The 19643-nt window shown below is 38.0% G+C and overlaps 1 protein-coding gene across 6 annotated transcripts in view; it reads left to right on the top strand.

The window, feature by feature from the left end:
- The window catches only part of PCCA (propionyl-CoA carboxylase subunit alpha), a 387356-nt gene that overhangs the window by 134769 nt on the left and 232944 nt on the right, over positions 1-19643 (top strand). For all 6 annotated transcript variants that reach the window (XM_077813024.1, XM_077813033.1, XM_077813018.1 and 3 more), the window contains 3 exons: positions 3546-3648; positions 10835-10929; positions 15507-15657. In XM_077813024.1, the coding sequence (XP_077669150.1) occupies positions 3546-3648; positions 10835-10929; positions 15507-15657 (349 nt within the window). The remainder of the gene's footprint in view (positions 1-3545; positions 3649-10834; positions 10930-15506; positions 15658-19643) is intronic.

The raw sequence follows: 19643 nt of genomic DNA on the forward strand, positions 1-19643 counted from the left end.
CGAATAGAGAGAGCTCACTGAATTTGTGAAATTCCATTTTACGGGGTGGGGGTGGTGGAGAGGAGGAATCAAATCCCCAGGTATTTAATTTGTGATTCTAGGACTTTGACTGTGTCTTTTTATAAACAAGAAGTCAGCCATTTATATAGTAAAAGTGTTGTGACTATAGACAACAGTTTTCTCAAATCATTTAAAAGAAATTTTGACTCAAGCTAAAGCATTGTTTGTTTGTTTTTGTTTAGTTTTTGTTTACTTTAAAACTAATTATTTGTAAGGTATTTATATTTTGATTAACATTAAGCATTGTACTTAACAGTCACAGTTTTAAAGGGATTATGTTGTATTGGTGATACTCAAACAGCTGTTTTTAGAGCTAGGTTTCACAAGAACGCAGAACTGGACAGAAAGTGTCTGTGCAATGCCAGCACTGGAATTTTATTTTTTCCCCCATTAATTGGTATTTGGTTGGCCCCAGTATCGGATATTGTAATGTCACATTATGTCCCAAGTCTCCTACTTACCCTATATCGGGGTGGGCAAACTTTTTGGCCTGAGGGCCACATCTGGGTTCCGAAACTGTATGAAGGGCCAGGTAGGGAAGGTTGTGCCTCCCCAAACAGCCTGGCCCCTGCCCCCTATCCGCCCCCTATCCACCCCCTCCCACTTCCTGCCCCCTGACTGCCCCCCTCAGAATCCCTGACCCATCCAACCCCTCCTACTCCTTGTTCCCTGACCCCAATGCCCCTTGCTCCATGTCCCCTGCCCTGCCCCCATCCAACGCCCCCCGCCCACTGACAGGCCCCCTGGGACTCCCATGCCTATCCAACCCCCCTGTTCCCATCCCCTGACCCCCCCCGACCTCTGCCCCAACTGCCCCCTGCTTCCTGTCTCCTGACTGCCCCCCAGACCTCCCTGCCTCATATCCAACCCCACTGCCCCCTTACCATGCCACTCAGAGCACCAGGACTGGCAGCTGCATCACCTGGCCGGAGCCAGCCACGCTGCCGCACAGTCTAGAGCACCAGGGCAGGCTGGTGGCTCTTGAAGCTGCCCTTTCTGGCAGGAGCTCACAGCCCCATCACCCAGAGCGCTGGCGGCACTCCGAACTGAGGCTGCGAGGGAGAGGGGACAGCAAGGGAGGGACTGGGGGCTAACCTCCCTTGCCGGGAGCTCAAGGGCCGGGCAGGACGGTCCCGAGGGCTGGATGTGGCCCATGGGTTTACCCACCTCTGCCCTATATGTTTCTGCCCAAAGAAGGTGTTTTTTGTAACTGTAATGAGGCTGAGCTTTGTGGGCATGCGGTGCTCCCAGATCATTCCATTTCAATTCAGCCAACAGCAAGAAAACTTGTTGTGGGTTCTGTTTTTATTGAATGCATATTTCTTGCCAAGAAGTGTAGCCTAGGTGGAAAAAAGACATTAAAGAAGCCCTACATACAGCATTCCTGGAGAACCTGTCTCTGACACAGCTCAACCAAAATTGGAGGAGTGCAGAGGCCACCCTATCCTGAGCTGACAGTGTGCTCTGCAGCCATGGCAAGGATATAAGACAGTATTTCCTAATGCTTTGGGTCCCTAGGCCACTGCTTCAGTACTGATTCAAAGGGAAGCATGAAGCTTGAAATACATATCTTTGTAGGGCTTACATCCAGACATTATCTCTCTGCCTAGCCTGTGTAATCTGACTTGGTCTTGTATTCCCCTTTAAAATGAATGAAATTCATTCTTTTATTAATATTCTTCATTCTATTTATGGACACAAACATAGGCTTAGAAAACACAAGTGTGTAAATAAGGTCAAAATACCTAATTAAGACAATCGTGTATTTTTAGGTTTTACAGACGTATAGATGAGGTAATTAGGCATATTGATTTTTTTTTTTTAACAAGCATTGCAGTCTGGATTGTTAATTAGCACATGCTTCAGTGAAGCAGAAATAAAGTTGTCAATCAATTGTGCATAATGCTGTCTGATATAATGTTTACAAAAGCAAATCCATTGATTTAATACTTAAAATTGTTCAGAATTTGTTTTGATAAATATAGATGTATCGGTGTGGGTGTGTCTATATTTTGCACCATTTTTGTTTAACTTGTTTAGTCAGATCAGCTAGAGTGGTGTCTACTTCTATACAAGTGGTATAACTTTGTTGTACAGGACATGAATACGCTGAAGTTCATCTTACTCTTGAATAAATACATTTAATGTTTTGAGGTTAAAAAATAAAACTGGCCAAAGGGAACAACTGAGTGCTAAACAAATTCCAGTCTCTTTAAATTATAAAACAACCATTATCTAAATGTGTGTGTTTAAGAGGATGATAGAGGTACCTTTTAAATATAATACTCAAAAAAGGGCCACATTCATTCATCCTACAAAAACCTGTCAGGTAGGCTTTGTTTAGGACACTGAACTGGGTTTGGGAGAGAAGAAATTCACAGCTACCTCCAACTAATAGGTAAGTGACGAGGACTGCATCACAGCCCTTCCATGGCTACTGTTCCAGTCTATAGGCTAAAACCGTGACTGCTACCACTCTGCACCTCCTATGTGTGGTGTTAGGATGACTGCATTCCTGCAGGTAAAGATACAGTGGTTCTCCCCTCACCTTCCCGGTGAAGTGGCCTGTCTCTGGGGCCAGCACAGAACCTCTTTCTGCTGCGTGAAGGGGTTGCAGAGTCCACCATGCAGCCTTTTGGGTCCTATTCACCATGCGTAAACTTTACCCAGTGGAAATTGTACTTAAATTTGTATTTCAGTAGTCATGTCCCACAGTAGTAACTGCTCTATCAGGAAAAGTGAAACCAACAGGTTCAGTATCTCAGTAATAAAAAAAAATGAAAAATTAAATTGTTACATAGGAGTAAGTAAATAAAGGCAGGAGGGGAAGTCATACTAAGGGGCTTGGCGCATGCAAAGTAAGGTTGAGTTCTACCATACATTAGGAAAAAAACTTATGAATATGGCTAAGTATTGCGTTTTAAAAAAAACCTGTGCATTTAGTAATGTGAGGAACAGCTGAATTTACATAGTACAGCATCCAAGATTTGTCCTTTCATTTAATTTTTGTATAACTAACCTTTGGCTCTGCCGTTGTTGTTATTCATATACTGCAATTCTTATAAATTAATGGTGGACCCATCCAAGATGTAAATTATGTATTACATAATTGTTTTTGGAATTCTACCATTTTTTTTCTCATGGAAAATATGTAACTTGTGCAAAGTTGTCCAATTGTCTTAAAAATGCTCAAACGTTTAAACTCTTCAGAGTTCCCTTTGTTCTTTGAGGGGGAAATTAATGAATTTTTACTTTCCTTCTGCCTATCCAAGAAAGCTCTTATTTTTGCATTCTGTTTAAAAAAATGAATGTACACTTAGAGAATCTTGTCTTTTTGGTGATATGTACATTAACTGATGGTAGCCTGATTTAAGTGAATACCAAAACTCCCACTAACTTAAGTGGAAACTGAATCAGGCCGTAAAAGGATTAATTTTCTTTATTGTCAGCCTGGCTTTTTTTTGTTTTTTGTTTTTTTTTTAAAGGGAAGGCTTTAGATTTTCATCTCAAGAAGCTGCTTCAAGTTTTGGTGATGATCGACTATTGATAGAAAAGTTTATTGATAATCCTCGCCACATAGAAATCCAGGTTTGTACTTTTTCCATTTGAAATAAAATTTGAAATGATCAAACCCTTGAGATGATCAAACATACACTATAATGGTAAGCATGGTCAGATTTATTATGGCTTTGAAGACACTAATGCGGATATCAAACTGTAGTTGGTTACTCAGAGATAGTGACTTGGATTCAGCTGTCCTCTCAAGCTTTTTTCAGAGTAGATTCTGGAGGTGGAAAGTCTTGCCACCTCTTTTCTCCCACTGCATCATCCCTTCTGCTAGAGAGTCCAGATGTGTCCATCACAACCCAAAAAGTGGGTGGTGCAGGCTAATGAGGAAGGCGTTTGTGACTATGATGGCTATGTGACGTGCAGATCTAGCATATCCCTTAAGCTGCTTCCTGCAGCAGGGTTCCTACAAAGTATCCATCACAACTTAAAACTTCCCTGATCTGGCAGAAACCCTGAGTGAGGCTATTTGATGCAGTTCTACTTGTTCTAATTCATGGGGGCGGGCTTTGCTATATTTTACCCCTCTTTCCATTAGCATGGATTAATCTAGCCCAGTGTCATCACTCATATACTTCAGATAACAAAATAACATTTTCGCTCCTACTCCCCTCTGTATTGCAGGAAAATGGGAGAAATGGTATCCGTACATCTGTCTGAACCTCAAAGATCTACCTGCCCCCAAATTTTCTCCTTGTTTTTCACCTCCACTTCCCCACTATCGAAGCATTCTTCAACCTAAGGTGGTCTAGAGCCAACTTCTTCCAGAGTACATTTAACATTTTCTTATTTGTCCAGAGAGGATTGCTTAATTCCTTCAGATACATTGGACATAACACAGGAAAATCAAATGAAGGTCATCAATGGGTTTGGATGATGCATATCATTTGAACTACATGCTTGTAGTTGCTGTGAAGTCAGTTGAACCACTTAAGGTGTGTGTAGTGTAGCCTTGTGGTTCACAATATACGGCTGCTTTTTACTTGGATAGCTTAGTTACAAAAGAAGATTAATTTTGATCTTGGGCCAGACCCCCAGTTGGTATAATTTGACATAGCTCCACTGAAGCAAATGGAACTGCTCCAAACACACTTTGTGTTACAAGCAGCTCTTTTCAGGCTTGAAGATAAATTTTGTTCATGCCAGAGACATTAGTTGTCTTACAAGAATTCACCAAATCTGAAAATTTAAAACAAGCTTCTGTTTTGAAAATAAATAAATTTAAAGATGTCTTAATTAATGGAAAAAAATCTCTTCTAATGCTCGTGCATTAGAAGAATAATGTAGCAAAATATTACAAAATTTTCCAAGACAATTTCCTTTGGACTTTTAGCCAAGAACAAGAAATTTGCAGCCCAAAATACTTCTTTCAAATAAGAGATAAATGATTAAAAATAGAGTTTGAGCAGAAGTGCTATCTCAGCTACATCATCACTATTCAAAATTGTGCTTAAATTTTAATATTATGGACATTAAATACTTTTTGAATCTTTGCCTTTAGTGGGCGTACAATATACGGTGCTTGATTCATATTATGTAACCAATATCTGAGTCATATTTACATTGAATTCAAAGTAAAAAATTATACCATTATTAGACTTATCAATTGCACACAATTTGGGGAACTTTTAAATAATTTATTTAAAGTCTTTTTTTAGAAAAATGACCTTTAGGTTTTCTAGAGGGAATTTCTTTACATTTTAACGCGTTCTTCAATATTTGTTTCAATAAAAGACAAGTATAGTGGTTGTTCTAACAACGTTGGTTTGTATTGCATCCTATTTCATATGGAAGCAGAAACGTATCCATATAAAACTATGCCCTAAAACTTTCCCTCAGATCTTACAAGGGGGGAAAAGTATTTATTATATCATGCTTATGTTTGGATTTAGTCATAAAATGTGCCTCAAGCCAAATAATTATTATGTGGATTTATTATTTCAAAATGCAAAATACTGGGCATAGAATACGTTATTTAAACAGTCAAGTCAGAGTTTTGCATACAACTCTAACAAACCTGAAAGGGATTCTGAGGTTTCTTAAGACTCTAGGTAAAGTGATGTGAATAAAGATTTTTAAATGTATTTATAACTAATTACAAATCAACTCCTACTTCTTAATGTGAGTTTTTTGCCTGTCAGAATTTTGAAAAAAAAAAGTTCTGAAGCCCAAGCAAGTGCTCTTAGAGTGAACAATTTACTTGACATCTTTCTTTTGTGTGTGTGTGTGTGTGTGTGTGTGCATCAATGGGTATCATATAAATTAAAACCAGATCTATTGATACCAAACAGGACTATATTCAGGCATACAAACTTTGGTAAAAAGTTTTGCCTGTTTAATATTTTGAATGTATTCTTTTCCATCTTATCTATGGAACTTAATTGTGGATGCAACCCTGAATGAATCTCTTCTGACAAGAAATCTATAATGTATTTGTCGGTTTCCTTAACGGAAGTTTCATTTGTTTTTCCAGTCCAAAATACAAATTCCTTATAATTTGTCATATGATTTTTTTCACTGAGACCTTGAGATGCTTTGACAGCAGTTCAATAATTTAATATAAAAAATCCTGCTGATTGTGTGGACTGGTAAGTAAGAGAAAAAACCAATTAACCCCTTTAACACTGCTAAATATGTCCACTCTTTTACCCAACATGCTTAGTATGACCTGATTTTTGTTTTTTTGCTTAAAATTTGCCTAAACGCAGACTTGATATCGTATCAGAAAAATGAGCAAATATTGAATCTACTAAGGATGAAGGTTAAGCCCAAAACTATATTCTGGCTTTTGAGTGACTAGGGACTGGTGCAATCTGAGCCAGTAAGTTTCACAGAACACATTAGAGTTCAAACAAATAGTGCTTTTGGCCCAAATTTTCAACAGTGACTATTGGTTTTTGGGTCCCTCAGTTTTTTGGGGGGCTCCACTTTAAATATCTTAAAAGGGCCTGATTTTTCATAAGGTGCTGGATGTTCAACATCTGAAAATCTGGGCCTTTTGATAGGACTCAAATTTGACACCCGAAACTACTATTCACTTTTGAAACTGTAGACTACTATTCTTCCTTTGTGACACCAAATACCATCTCTTTGGTCTCTGGAAAGATACCAACATTAAAAAATGTTAGCTATTAAATATGTTTTATAAACATAAAAGATCAATATTAAATAGTATCAAAGAGACTCCTCACATGTTTAAAATTAAGCACGTGCATGTGTGGTTGTAGGCTTGGGGTCTTAAAGTAATCTGTTCCTCAACACGGGTAATGTTGGCAGTCAAATTATTTTTTATAAAAATTTTAAAAAATGATAAATCTTCTCCCTATTTCTCTTCCACCTCATCAAACAAGTAAGCAAAACCACCCAACTGAGTCAGTGGCAAAATTTCCTTCCATTTCAGTTGATACAGAGTTGGATCAAAAGTACTATAAAATACACAGTGAGACTAGCACCTGAAGTGGGGATGGTAGACTATTTTAGAAGTCTAAAAATGGATTCAGAAATTAAGTTGATTTTTAAGACCCCCAATTCAGGAAAACTCTGAAAGTGAATGGGATTTAATATATGCTTAAAGTTAAATGTGCACTCAAATGCTTTCTTATATTGGTACTTAATTTTGCAGTCCACCTTTATTCACTTCTTATTAAATAGCCCTGCCTGCCTGATGTTTTTTGCTTTACCTTTCAAAAATGTTCGAATATTTCACATTTTAGAACAATGCGATACTATAAATTAAATAACATCGAATATCAAACAAGATACCATTGATTTTTATAATTTATAAATTTGAAATAAGAATAATGGATCATATTATCCTTGTAATGCATTATAATACACCTTTGCAACAATCCAGTATATCATTTTAGCTATATATTCTAATCAAGTTTAGGAGATTGACCTTGATTCATTCAGACTGCTAAACATACAAATACTTTGAGAACAGATGCCAAATATTTATTAATTTAGCAGTAGCTTTTAAACGAGATTATTTAACATTCTTGCTCAGCTCCAAAACTCTGCGAACTTAAAAATGTAAGGGTTTCCTGTGCTGAGGAATAAAACAAACACTTGTAAAACATAAGAAAAGGCTGAAACAATTAACAGGAAAAAAGAGTCCAAATAGACTTCATGGCTTGAACTGATTTTTGTAATCTTGTTCACCCTGAATATCTGACATGAAGGATCTCAGTCTAAAGTAAAAGTAAACTGAATGTCTAATTGCAAGGTATTTGGTTAAATACAAATGCTGCAACTGGAAATGGCATTTGGCTGAATTCAAATAGGAGAGAGTGCAATAAATGTTGTTTTATTATTTAGTGTAATGAAGTGTCAGTAATAAATACCACTAATTAGTTAATCTTGCAACTTCACAAAACTGACCATTTTCTTTAGTAATTTTTTTAATATCTTGCTTTTAGCACCACTAATTCGGAAAAAATACTGTAGATGAAACAACTATTTTTAATTAGAGGTAGATGGGAATTTCAGTTCACCCCAGTAGTAATTCCCACTTTCTGTAAATGCATTTTGGCAATGAAACCTCTTCTGAAAATAATTATCATATATAATAATTATTTTATTAAACAATTATTTTTGTTTTGTTTCTAAAAATTATATGGATAATGTTCTCTAGATAAATACCCAACTCTGGATATTCCTTTGCTTACACCATTTAGCTAGATAGTTAAAAGCAAGGTCTTAAGCCTATGTGTTAAGTACTCATATCTGCTTCTTATAAGCCAAATTTGTTGATCGTGGCAAAATAATAGTTTTAAGAAGCAGATTCCAAACATGAGTAATGATACAAGCAGTTTCCCTAGAGACTATAGGTATCTCAGAACTGGGGAAAGGAGTGGGAGGAGTGAAGTGGGTTTCCTAACTGAGAAGGAGATAAGGGAGAACTGATCAAATAATCCCCTACCCTCACCCCCTGAAAATGTTTGTGTAAATAGGGGGAAATAAATTTGTCAGATTTCCATTGAAAATTTCTACTTTTTGTCAAAGCTGTTTTTCAATTAAAACTTGAATTTTTCTGTGGAAAGCAGACACTTTTTTCATGAAAAGCTTTGTTTAGTTACTCTCATTCCACCCCCAATTTTCTATTGAAAAACTGTTTAAATGGAAAAGCCCTAAGAGGGCCTGAAATGGAGCTAGTCATAGAAAAGCAGGGCAATGAACTAGCCATTGTTGTTCCAGAAAAGCAATTCTACACAAGTGAGCATGCCCTGTCATTTGGGTTTTATTATTTAAAATAATATTTATAGTATAAGTCTCTCCTTCTCTAAAGACACTTGTCTACTGGGACTCCATGGAGTTCAGTTTCTGCAGTTATGGACTGGATGGACCAAGACTGGAATAAGAAGATAGGCTATGCTCTGTTGGATTCTCCGTTCTTCTCCTCTAGCACAAGTTAATACACCCTGAAGCAATGCTGTGTTGCTCTGTTTCCTGAAGTGCGCTTCAAAACCTTCCTTTGGGGAGATTCAGGGACCAGCTGTACTCAAGAAACTCTTATGAACTAGCAATGCATTATAATACACCTTTACAACAATGCTCTAGCGGCATTTGTGTTCTCCATTGGGAAGCAGTGGGATCAAGCACCAGCACAAAAGCAAAAGGCACCTCTATGGATTTCTCCTGGGGATCCCGCAAGTTCCACAGGTTAAGTGGGGACAAATTATGCTCCATCCTCACCTCTGTCCCCTAAGGATTCCTATGAAAATGTTGAGTTTGATGCTGAAAGTAGCTGATCTGGCCCTGATCCAGCAAAGCATTTTAACATAACTTTAAACACATAAGTAGTCCCACTGAAATCAAAACTCAGGCTTTTGTCTCATTTGCCTGGGTTATTTCCACATTAGTTAACAATTTTGTTGTTGATGCATGAGCTGTAATGGAATCTAGCTTGCGCTCTCATAGGTCTATTTACTCTGTGGTGCTAAAAGGAACAATAAGTTGTTAAAACTTTTTTTTGCTAAAGTAAGCAGATAGGGATGAGTTCATACAGGTTTTTGAGTAGGAAGGTACTATTTTTGTCTAGTCAATTTTGAGTTCGGAACTGCACTTTTAAAGGATGGGGCATGAGGACTGGCACAGACAATTGTAAATCAGAGAAGGAAGACTAGTGGAAAAAGGTTTATAGGCGAGAAAAGTATACTTAGTACATGAAAAGGGGGGAATTGCTCCAAGAATAGGGAGCAGCATGAAATAAGTTATGAAGTTGGGAAAAGCCATAGGAAGCATTAAGGAGTGAGGATGGCCTGAGCATAAATGAGAGGATTGGGCTCAGACTAGGACTGCCTATATTTTCCTTTCTTCTGACAGTTTGCAAAACTCATGATCAATTGACAGTCCTATCCTGTTGGCCTGCATGCTTCTCCAGTCTGGATGTGTGAAATGGGACTCACTCTTCATCCTGTGTCTTGCTCTTCAATGTACTAAGGTTGCAGGGACTGCAGTAGCTTCAACTGCTTGGGAAGGCTCCTTGAAACAACCAGTTAAATTTTTATCTGAATTGTTGGAGAAATCTGGGTATTACATTGCATTCTTTTCCCCTCGCTTTTGCCCAGAGACCACAATGTTTCTGAACACTTGTCTCCTATTCGAGAGGCACTGTATTGTGATTAATCCATTGAGTAGGCTCCATTAGTAACTGTTTCTGAAAGCTTTTTATCCATAGATCAATAGCAAAATTTGACATCCTTTGAGATTTTACTCCCTTTTGATGATGTAGGCTAGTGTTAACAATATACTTATGTTTGTAATACTATTTTAGGAGCTTACAATATAATTTTGTCTCCGTCCATTGATTTTCAGCTTCTTTTATTTAACTAACTTCATTTTTGTATTTCTCACAATACCTGAAATGATTGGAGCTTCACCCCCCTATTCCTTCATAAATACAATTTTAAAAAAATAAGTAGTGGAGATTTTAGAAAAAAGCTAGTTACTGTGTTCAATGTTTGAAATAACATTCTCCCCATATTTATAATACAGCTAATTTTCTAGAAAGGAAATGTTCATTTCTGTTTTCAGCATGCGCTTTGCTAGAGTGCTTCTTTTTTATGTTTAATTTGGTGAAACATTTACATCTGAACTCTATGTAATGAAATCTGTGGTACACAGATGACAGCACAGGCATCTAATAGTGGCATATAAAAAGGCCAAATATATTCACTTGTTTGTTAATAGCATCATATTCTACTAGGTTTTGGCAGATAAGCATGACAATGCTTTGTGGCTGAATGAAAGAGAGTGCTCCATTCAAAGAAGAAATCAAAAGGTTGTGGAAGAGGCACCAAGGTGAGTATAAACTTCTTTCCTTGTACGTTTTTATGAGCATTGATTATGCTTTGGAAGGCTGCTACTTTTACATATTGTACAAATTTGAACAATTTTTATTCCATTAAAAAACACCATAAAGACAAGTAGTAGTGTTTAAGTAACCAATGTAATTCTGATGCAGAATTTAGTATTGCAATATTCTGATCTAGCTTCACAATGTTCACTCTATGTCAAGTTATTGCAGTTTTTATTCATAATCTTGTATAAAATAGATAGTAAGAGTACTGATCAAGTATTTTAGACATACACACAGAAATTTTCTCATTTTGTGATAGCCTCCTACCAGTGAGTACAGAAGCAAAATGAAGTCTCAAACTCACTGTTCCTGAAGACGTTCATTTGCTACATTAATTGATAGAATAGCAGAATCTGGCTCTGTTTCTCAAGTGTTGAGTAGTACCTTACTCCATAGCAAGTCCCACTCAAATTAATGACCTGTCGTAATTAGGAGTCCAGTACCTCCATCTGCTCAATGTTTTTAACTCCATTGATTTTAGTAAGAGTTGGGGCACATTAGCTCTTCACAGGATTGGGTCTTAAAAGCTGTCTAATACATCGTCTTATAACATACTGCAAAGGTGTTCACCAGAAAGAATATACGGGGGAAAAAAAAGAAAGTGGGAAAACCTGGATTGCTCAAAATCAGGAGGATGACCCAAACTGCATTTAATTATCTATTATTAAATGCAACCACGTTTAGGTCTGAACTTGCAGTTGTTCAGTAGTGCAGAACAGCATTGTAGAACAATTTAGGGTGTGATGACCACATCCAATGGGCATTTAGGATCATTTTAAGTTACTTGAGTTAAAATTTGTTTATGGCCATAGAGCCAACTCTCCCCATCACTTACAAATAGCATTTAGGACCTTGAGTTTGTATCTGATCTGACAGACAGTAATTTTAAGTGCAGGATATCCCATAACACAATACATTGGTTGAGCGCAGACTCAGAGGAAAAAGTGCTACCTTGATTAATCATGGTCACTTCTTGCAACACCTGTGTGTTCCTCAAAGGCCTCCCATTCAAGAACCTGACTTTCTTTCAGTCGTGAGATTTGATTGCTTAAGATCACAAGATAGCGCAGCTGCTGAGGACAGAATGGTAATCGATGGAGTTCTAGTCTACGCCTAGGACTACTCGGTGCTATGGTAATACAAATAACAATAACAATAATTTTGAAACATGGAGACTGCCATAGTGTGTTACAAACTGAACCTGAAATTTAAAAAATGATTATAGTATAACTTCCAAAGTCCATGGTATCATCAATGAAGGGAATTCTCATTGACAGTTTAGCGTAGCTGTGGCATAAAATTATGTTTCAGATGTAACAATGCTCCTCAGTTCTCAAAAGTAATCTGCTTTATATCTGAATGAAGGGAGCAGGAATATTTTGGAAAATATTTTGTATTAAAGTTGCATTGATGAACAGAGATGCTATTGGGATGGGGAGTAACATTTTGCCCATGTGTCCATCCCTGAGGCTGTAGAAACAATAAAACAAGTCAATTGTATTGTCTTTAATTGGCTGCACGATAGCTTGAAGCAGGTCTCATAACTGAAATGTCACATCTGATCATATTTTCTCTTCTTGATGCTTTTATCTTGTGAAGTCTTTTTATTCTGCAGCCTTCATGCTGCCAGAGGAACTATTTAGTTAACAGTAACAGGTATATGAGGTGGAGAAGGAGTGGAAGTCATGTTTAAAATGTTTCATTTTTAAGTCGTGTGTGTGATTAGTTTGAAGAAAGGGCTGTTTAGGGTGTATTGAGAGGAGGGGGTGAATTGTTTAAAAGGGAGAGAAACAATGTATGTAAAAAGTGAAGGCACTGAAGGGAATAGAAAACCTCAGTTAATTAACCTAGCTGATTGCAGAGATAATCCAGTCATTTTAGTGTATAAAGCTTAACCACATGGCATAGATCAAGTTTAGCAGTGTGACACTTCTGTTCCATTCTTCTGCGGCAGCAGGAGGCAAGAAGAGAGATCTCAGACATACATTTAGCAAATACAGGAAGATATTACTGTAGTACAGGGAAGTAACTGTCCTTTTATCCATATGAGAAATATTAATGGTTGTTCTTGAAAAGGAATACCAAGGCTATAATTCCAAATTGGAAATGTACTGCCCTTCATAAACCATTCAAACTGTGCTCTGTGATTGATGACATCAACAGAAGACCCTTTATTGAATTATAGCTTTTTATTTAACTTGTTGCTATGCATTATTCTGTTACTGAAACAGAATAATAGACCCTCATCTCTTTGTATTACCAGTGCATAACCATGCCTTGGTAAGATGCGTTCATTGCTTCCCTCATCCCTTTGTTTCTTGTGATCTCACCAGAGGTGTTAGAGCAAAGACTGATACCTTTTCTGAAACCAGACATTTTGTTTTCAGATTTTTTTGTTATATGTAGCCAGTAAAGAGGGTCTTTTTCCCTAAATCTAGAGAGCTTCTTTTAACATGCCAAAAGTCTCTGATTTATTGTCCATAAGAATCCAGATATATTACCATTCTAGGAAGGTCTGAGGCCAAAGTAGTATTTTACCTATAAAGGAGTGGTCTCCCCATTGTCTCTGGTTAGTCCAAAATCGTACCTCGCTTTTCTTTTGCTTGAGTATAACTCATTTTCTTGCACAAACTCTCTAAGCATTCATCTTCTAAACATTTTTCTTTCAGTTAAAAGTCTTAGGAAATACTGTAAACTAAGGCCCTGATCCAGCTTTTGACTCTGTCTAGCTAGTTCTCTGTGGTCATGTGGCGCCCCACTGACTTTAGTGGGGCTCCAAGCAACTACAGGGGTCCTCCTGTGTGGTACTCTTTGCAGGGGTGGGGCCTAATTCAGGAAGACAAGCCACAGATGCACAAAACTCACTGTTGGAGTTGGCTGACTAATTCCCCCTCTAGGCACCATGCACTTTTTTTTAATCCAACTGTCTATAAGCAAAGATCTTAGAAACGACTTAAACCAAAAACATTCTTAAAAGTGGCCAGGTGTGGGCTAAAACTGATTCTCTATTATCTTTTTATATTTTATTTTCTTGATTGTAGTTCTGACATGTTCCTAAAATAAACGGCAACAAGGGTGTAATAAATATTTTTGCTTACTGCTGTTTTGTTTCTAGTAAGGGACAAATCTGATCTTTTATTTAAGATCATGTACAAGGTTCAGCATCTCCTACAGAAAACCTTTCTATTGCTTTGGTAAAAGCCACAAGATTTTCTCTAGCTGGATAGGTTAATCTAAATCTGAACTTGTTGTGTAGTGGAGAGGAATAATCAGAATATATGTGTTCTTGAGTTTGTAAATTCAGTGGCCTATTGGAGGTGACGTATTTAGTTTCCTGGGGTGAGGAAGCTTGACTGTTGGGGAGCAGTCTCAGCAATGGCTCGTGAGGGAGTAGCTGAGCTGCACTTCGGGGCAGAAGAACAATGCTGAATGGTGGCCATGCTGTGTTGAAGGGAATGAATCAAAATCAGAAAGCCACACAACTAAAACTTGCAGTTTAAGGGTAAAGTTGAGAGAGAAGATTTAGGATCTGAAGGTGGAAGCTGCAAACTGTCATTGGTTATCAGATTCAATATTGTGCAAGTCCTAGTTTTCTTTCATCACAACCTTGCCTGCATACAAGAAAGTCAAATTAAAACAAAAACGAAACACAGTACAGATTCTCATTCAGACTTTACGAACTTCCAAAGTTTATCATAACTTGGATTACAGAGCACATAGCTATGAAACATCCAGATAATTGTATTTCAAACAGATGCGGAAAACAACCAGAGGGTTTGCTCTTGTTTGTCTAGGCAGTAATATTTCCATAGTATAGCTATTGTCTGCAGGCTTCATTATTGTCCAGAATTTTCTTTAATGTTGATTTTTAATAATTAGATGTGCTCTCCAAATAACTGATGACTTTTTAGGTTATATTGTTTTTCAAGATCTCAGTGTTGTACAATGTGTATATTGATTTAATTTATATCTTGAAAGCATTTTCCTGTAATTTGTCTTGAAGGTACTCTCAGTACTGAAATGTATTAATACTGGTTACCAAGAGTGCTGAATGCTGCATTTAATCTTTATTTTTCAAAGCAATTTAGAATGAAATAATCTGTTCGTTCTAAAGTTGTGCTAATCTTCTGAGCATGGATGGAAGTACAGGAATTAATAGTATGCTTCCAATTTTAAGGAAAATTAATTTGGAGTAATATAGGGTGTGAATTTAAAGCACAATATTAGCTCCCTGTATGGTTAAAACTAATTCAGAATAAGGCACTCTTATTCCAGAATAAGAGTGTCTACACAGGGAGTTAATCAGGAAAAGCTCTTCCAGAATAACTCCTGGTGTAAATAAGCCCTTAACTTGTTTATTCAACAGTAGAGAGATAATATAGTGCATTTAACTGACCAGAAGTGGTGTCCTATTTAATTTACATGGATTTTTTTTTTTGCCCTCTTTTGTATGTAGCTTAAGAAAAGGATACAATTCTGTTTTTCTAACTAAAGAAAGGCACTTTTTCTGAATTTGTAGCACTTTTCTGGACCCTGAGACACGAAGAGCAATGGGAGAACAAGCAGTAGCTCTTGCCAAAGCTGTAAAATATTCCTCTGCTGGAACTGTAGAATTCCTTGTGGACACCAGGAAGAATTTCTACTTTTTGGAAATGAACACTAGACTTCAGGTAAGAAAAACAACTGTTCAGATTCAGAGACAGGATTATTTAAAATAAAATTTTATATATAAATAAATAAATCCCTCCAAACATAGAGCCTGATCCTGTAAAGATCTACATATATGAGTAACTTTACACTGATGTTAATAGGTCTACTCGCATGAGTAAGCTAATGTGCCCAAATCTTTGCAGGAATGGGGCCCTTGCAGAGCACATAGAAATGAGCATTCAGTGCGTTGCTCTTTGTTACACTTGACCTAAAGACCTTGCAAGAGGTCACAGTTAAGTGCTACTGTGAGTTCACAGTAAGTGGCTAGCCACTGTGTTTTGATACTTTTCCCTCTTGCTAACAGAAATTTCCATGTATTTTTCATGCTTTGGTGAAAGTTTGTTGAGTTTTACCAGCAAGGTGATTAAACTACACAATGATGTCAGAAATAAAAATATTGACACATTGAATACTATTTTAGGTCATGAATATAGTACAAAAATACTAAAAAAGGATAGCTCTGTGGATTTCAAGTGGTGTTTGCACTTAATTGTGGAATTGATAATGTGAAATAGAAATGGCTGGAAATAATTCCTTTTTAAAAAGTTATATTTTTTATTAAAGGTTCCTGTTTAATAGCCAGTGTGTCCAAAAAACCACTATTGATAAGCTTTCTTCTGCTGCTACTTTAACATACCAATAATAGCTATATAAGGAAACAGGGTGCATATCTTAAAATCTGTGTAGCATTCGTGAAGATATGACAACATAACTTGCCAAATCTCATGTAAACAAGTAAAATATTCTCCCCTTTCTTCTCCTCCTTCCCCCATGATTTTGAAGCGTTACAGAAAATGAACTGCTAATCTTTATCTAAAAAGAACCAAAATGTGAAACGATGCAATAGGAACAATAAAATTTGTTCAAATTGCAGCAGCTTTTTAACTCACTAATTGGGCCAGATTCTGCCTGCTTCTTTATACAGGTCTGCAGTGATGGGGAGGGTAAAAGGAGCTCCTCCTACTTCCATTGTCCATGCTCAACCTGCATAAGGGCCAGGCACATTTGTAGAGAATGGAGCACAGGGACCACACCCTTAGGTTGGGAAGGGGCACAGAGGAGGTGGTGGGGCCTGTCAAGCTGTCTGGAGTGGCTCATGAGCATGAGTACCAACCTCAGGGCATACTGGAGAAGCATGGCAGAAACCCCAAATTGGTTGAGAGTTCTCACTTAGATTTCACCAACCAAGTATCAAGCATGAACTTCTCAGGCTCTATAACAGCCTAACCATGGAGTCACTCTTGTTTATCTTACCACCCAGGCAAGCTTGCCTTTGTGTTAGTCCCTTACAACAAAAATCACAACAATATTCAGATTACTCCCCATCCCAAAGGAGCTGTCACTTACCCCAAGTCAGCTGCACCTTCGCTCCTACACCAAAGACAACATTTGTAGTCAATCCTATAATAAACTAACTACAGATTTATTAACTAAGAAAAGAAATGAGTTATTTACAAGGTTAAAGCAGGTACACACACTCACACTCACACTCACACACTCTGCAGTCTAGGTCCCAGAAAGGAATAGAAGCTGCTGTAATATGCAAGCTTTATAATTTCTCTAGGGCTAACCCAGGCCAAGCACTGGGGAACGCTTGCTTATGCTTAAAGATCTTTGCCCATCAGAGTTCAATCAGCATAGAGATCATCAGTTCCTTTTTGTCAGGGATTTTTATTCTTTTCCCTCAGCATTCAAGCTGATGGGACACGTCCACCTGCAGGTCTCCTCTTCATGAGTGTGGTGGGGAGCAATCAACAGAGTCTTTGTCCTTTGACGTTTCACAATGGCTCAGTTGGTTTCAATGGGCCTGTGACATTCTATACCTTGGGGGAGTGTACTGTAACCCCCATATTCGTCATTTTCAGATAATCGTGATCTTGCATATAAAGCATGCCTTGTAAGGTATCGGGGGAAAGGTTATGATCTTCTGAAAGTCATTTTTCTATCCATATATGTATATCATTAATGCATATGAAGTTATGAGAATTGTGTTGTATGGTTGTCATTAAAACATGCCTTAAGTTGGGGAATCAGCCAGATATTAGCTCCCCAGAGGCAACAGCAAGGAAAGTAACCAACACCCAGATGGGTTTCAAACAACCAATCAACAACCATTGTCCAGCAAGGGAGGTACAATTCAGTGACTCACCTGCATAAGGCCACACCAGGGGAATTGTTCAACCTTGCCTGGAGACTCAGCAATGCCCCCAGACATGCCTGGACTTGTGCTCCCCAAGCACATGGAACTGAGGTTATAAAACAGAACACAGTGGCCACATGCTGGGCTTTTCTCCTTCACCCACCTGCACTGCAAGCAACAAGGGCACTCTGAAGACTCCAACTGAGGGGACTGGCTCAGATTTCAAGGGTGAAATCTGTATACTACGGACTGCAATATCCAGTGGGGTGAGGAAAACTGTTTAATCTAGATGTTGCCCAATCTAATAGGGTTGAAAGTTTGGACTGCATGCTTATATTTTCTTTTCCTTTGGTAACTAACTCTGACTTTTTGCCTATCACTTAAAATCTACCTTTTATAATCAATACATTTGTTTAACTGTTTATCTTTACCAGTGAGTTTGTTTGATGTGTTTGACAAATCTGCTCAGGTTTTGCAAGGGCTGGTGTATATTCACTTTCCATTGACGAAGTGGTGAACCAATTAATAAATTAGAACTGCTCATCTTGAGCATTGCAAGACAGTATATTCCTGAGGTACAGTGCTGGGAGCTGGGGGGTTTTGGCCCTGGTGCCTTTCTCTGTGTGATTCATGAATGTCTCTGGGAACATTCATGCAATCTATCCAGGTGTGGGGCTCCACATGCTGTTGTGCTGGGTGATCACAGAGCCTGGAGGGGTGTGCTGCTGGTCACTATGCTTGTGAAAGACAGCCCAGGCTGGAGAGAGTTAAGGAGGCACAGCGGTCCCACAGTCCCAGGCTGCACTTCGGGGATTCCGTCTCAGGTCCTTCTTGTGTGCAGGACCTAGCATCTTCTGTAGGAAGCCAACATTTTACATTATTTAATGCTTCTTTCCTGCTTCATGAGTTACACAGCTACAGAGGCTTACAGTGCAAACACTCAATATAGCCTTATAACATGAAGTAAAGATGTTACATGAGATTAATACATGCAGCATCCTACAAGCATTTCATAAAGTCTAAACACTTTTTTGAATACCTATTTAAATAATACTAAAACACGGGGAGCCAGACCGGTTTCCAGCTATACATTCATCAGTGTTCAGTTGGGGCCTAGGAGCCTTGGCATGAGCTGGCACCTGATCTGCCAGCATTATCGGGCCATAAACCTGTCTTCCCTTCCATAAGCCTGCACTGGAGAGAAGGCTGAACCCTATAACACTGATCTTCCTACACTACAAGGAGTGCTTTTTTGGTGCCTGCCCTGATATTGTATAGCTCTGCACTGCTGTTACTATGACTATGTCTACCAGGCACAATTTAGCCCTATGTCAGATTTGATGAGAAGTGGTAAGGATTAATCACTAGACAAGTTGCCAATTTATTGGCCATTAAAGTGCTAGTAAACGCTTGTTTCTTCTGTATATACATTCTGTACATTTATAATTCCCAGTTTGTCTAGCATTTCATATAAAGCTTCTGATAAATCTTTTTATGATTATGAAAATTCATATATGATAGAATCCTAACCTGATGCCAACAGGGATACAGGATCCTAAATTTTCTCCTTTAACACAGTGTTCATTATCTATTAAGGTGTTAGGCTGAAATACAAATGTGATCAGTAGAGTACCCATGTGCTCAATTCTGTCTGTAGCTTTTTTTTTTTTAATCATTGTATGTCTGTCGGTTTTGCGCTGTAATATGTGGTGGTAAAAATCTTCCAGTTCCTCAACATCAAACTCATTCAGTTGTGAATATCTCCAAATTGACAAGAAAAAAGCCATCAGAATGGAATGAATGCCA

The sequence above is a fragment of the Eretmochelys imbricata genome, chromosome 1 (genome assembly GCF_965152235.1).
Source record: "Eretmochelys imbricata isolate rEreImb1 chromosome 1, rEreImb1.hap1, whole genome shotgun sequence".
Lineage (NCBI taxonomy): Eukaryota > Metazoa > Chordata > Testudines > Cheloniidae > Eretmochelys > Eretmochelys imbricata.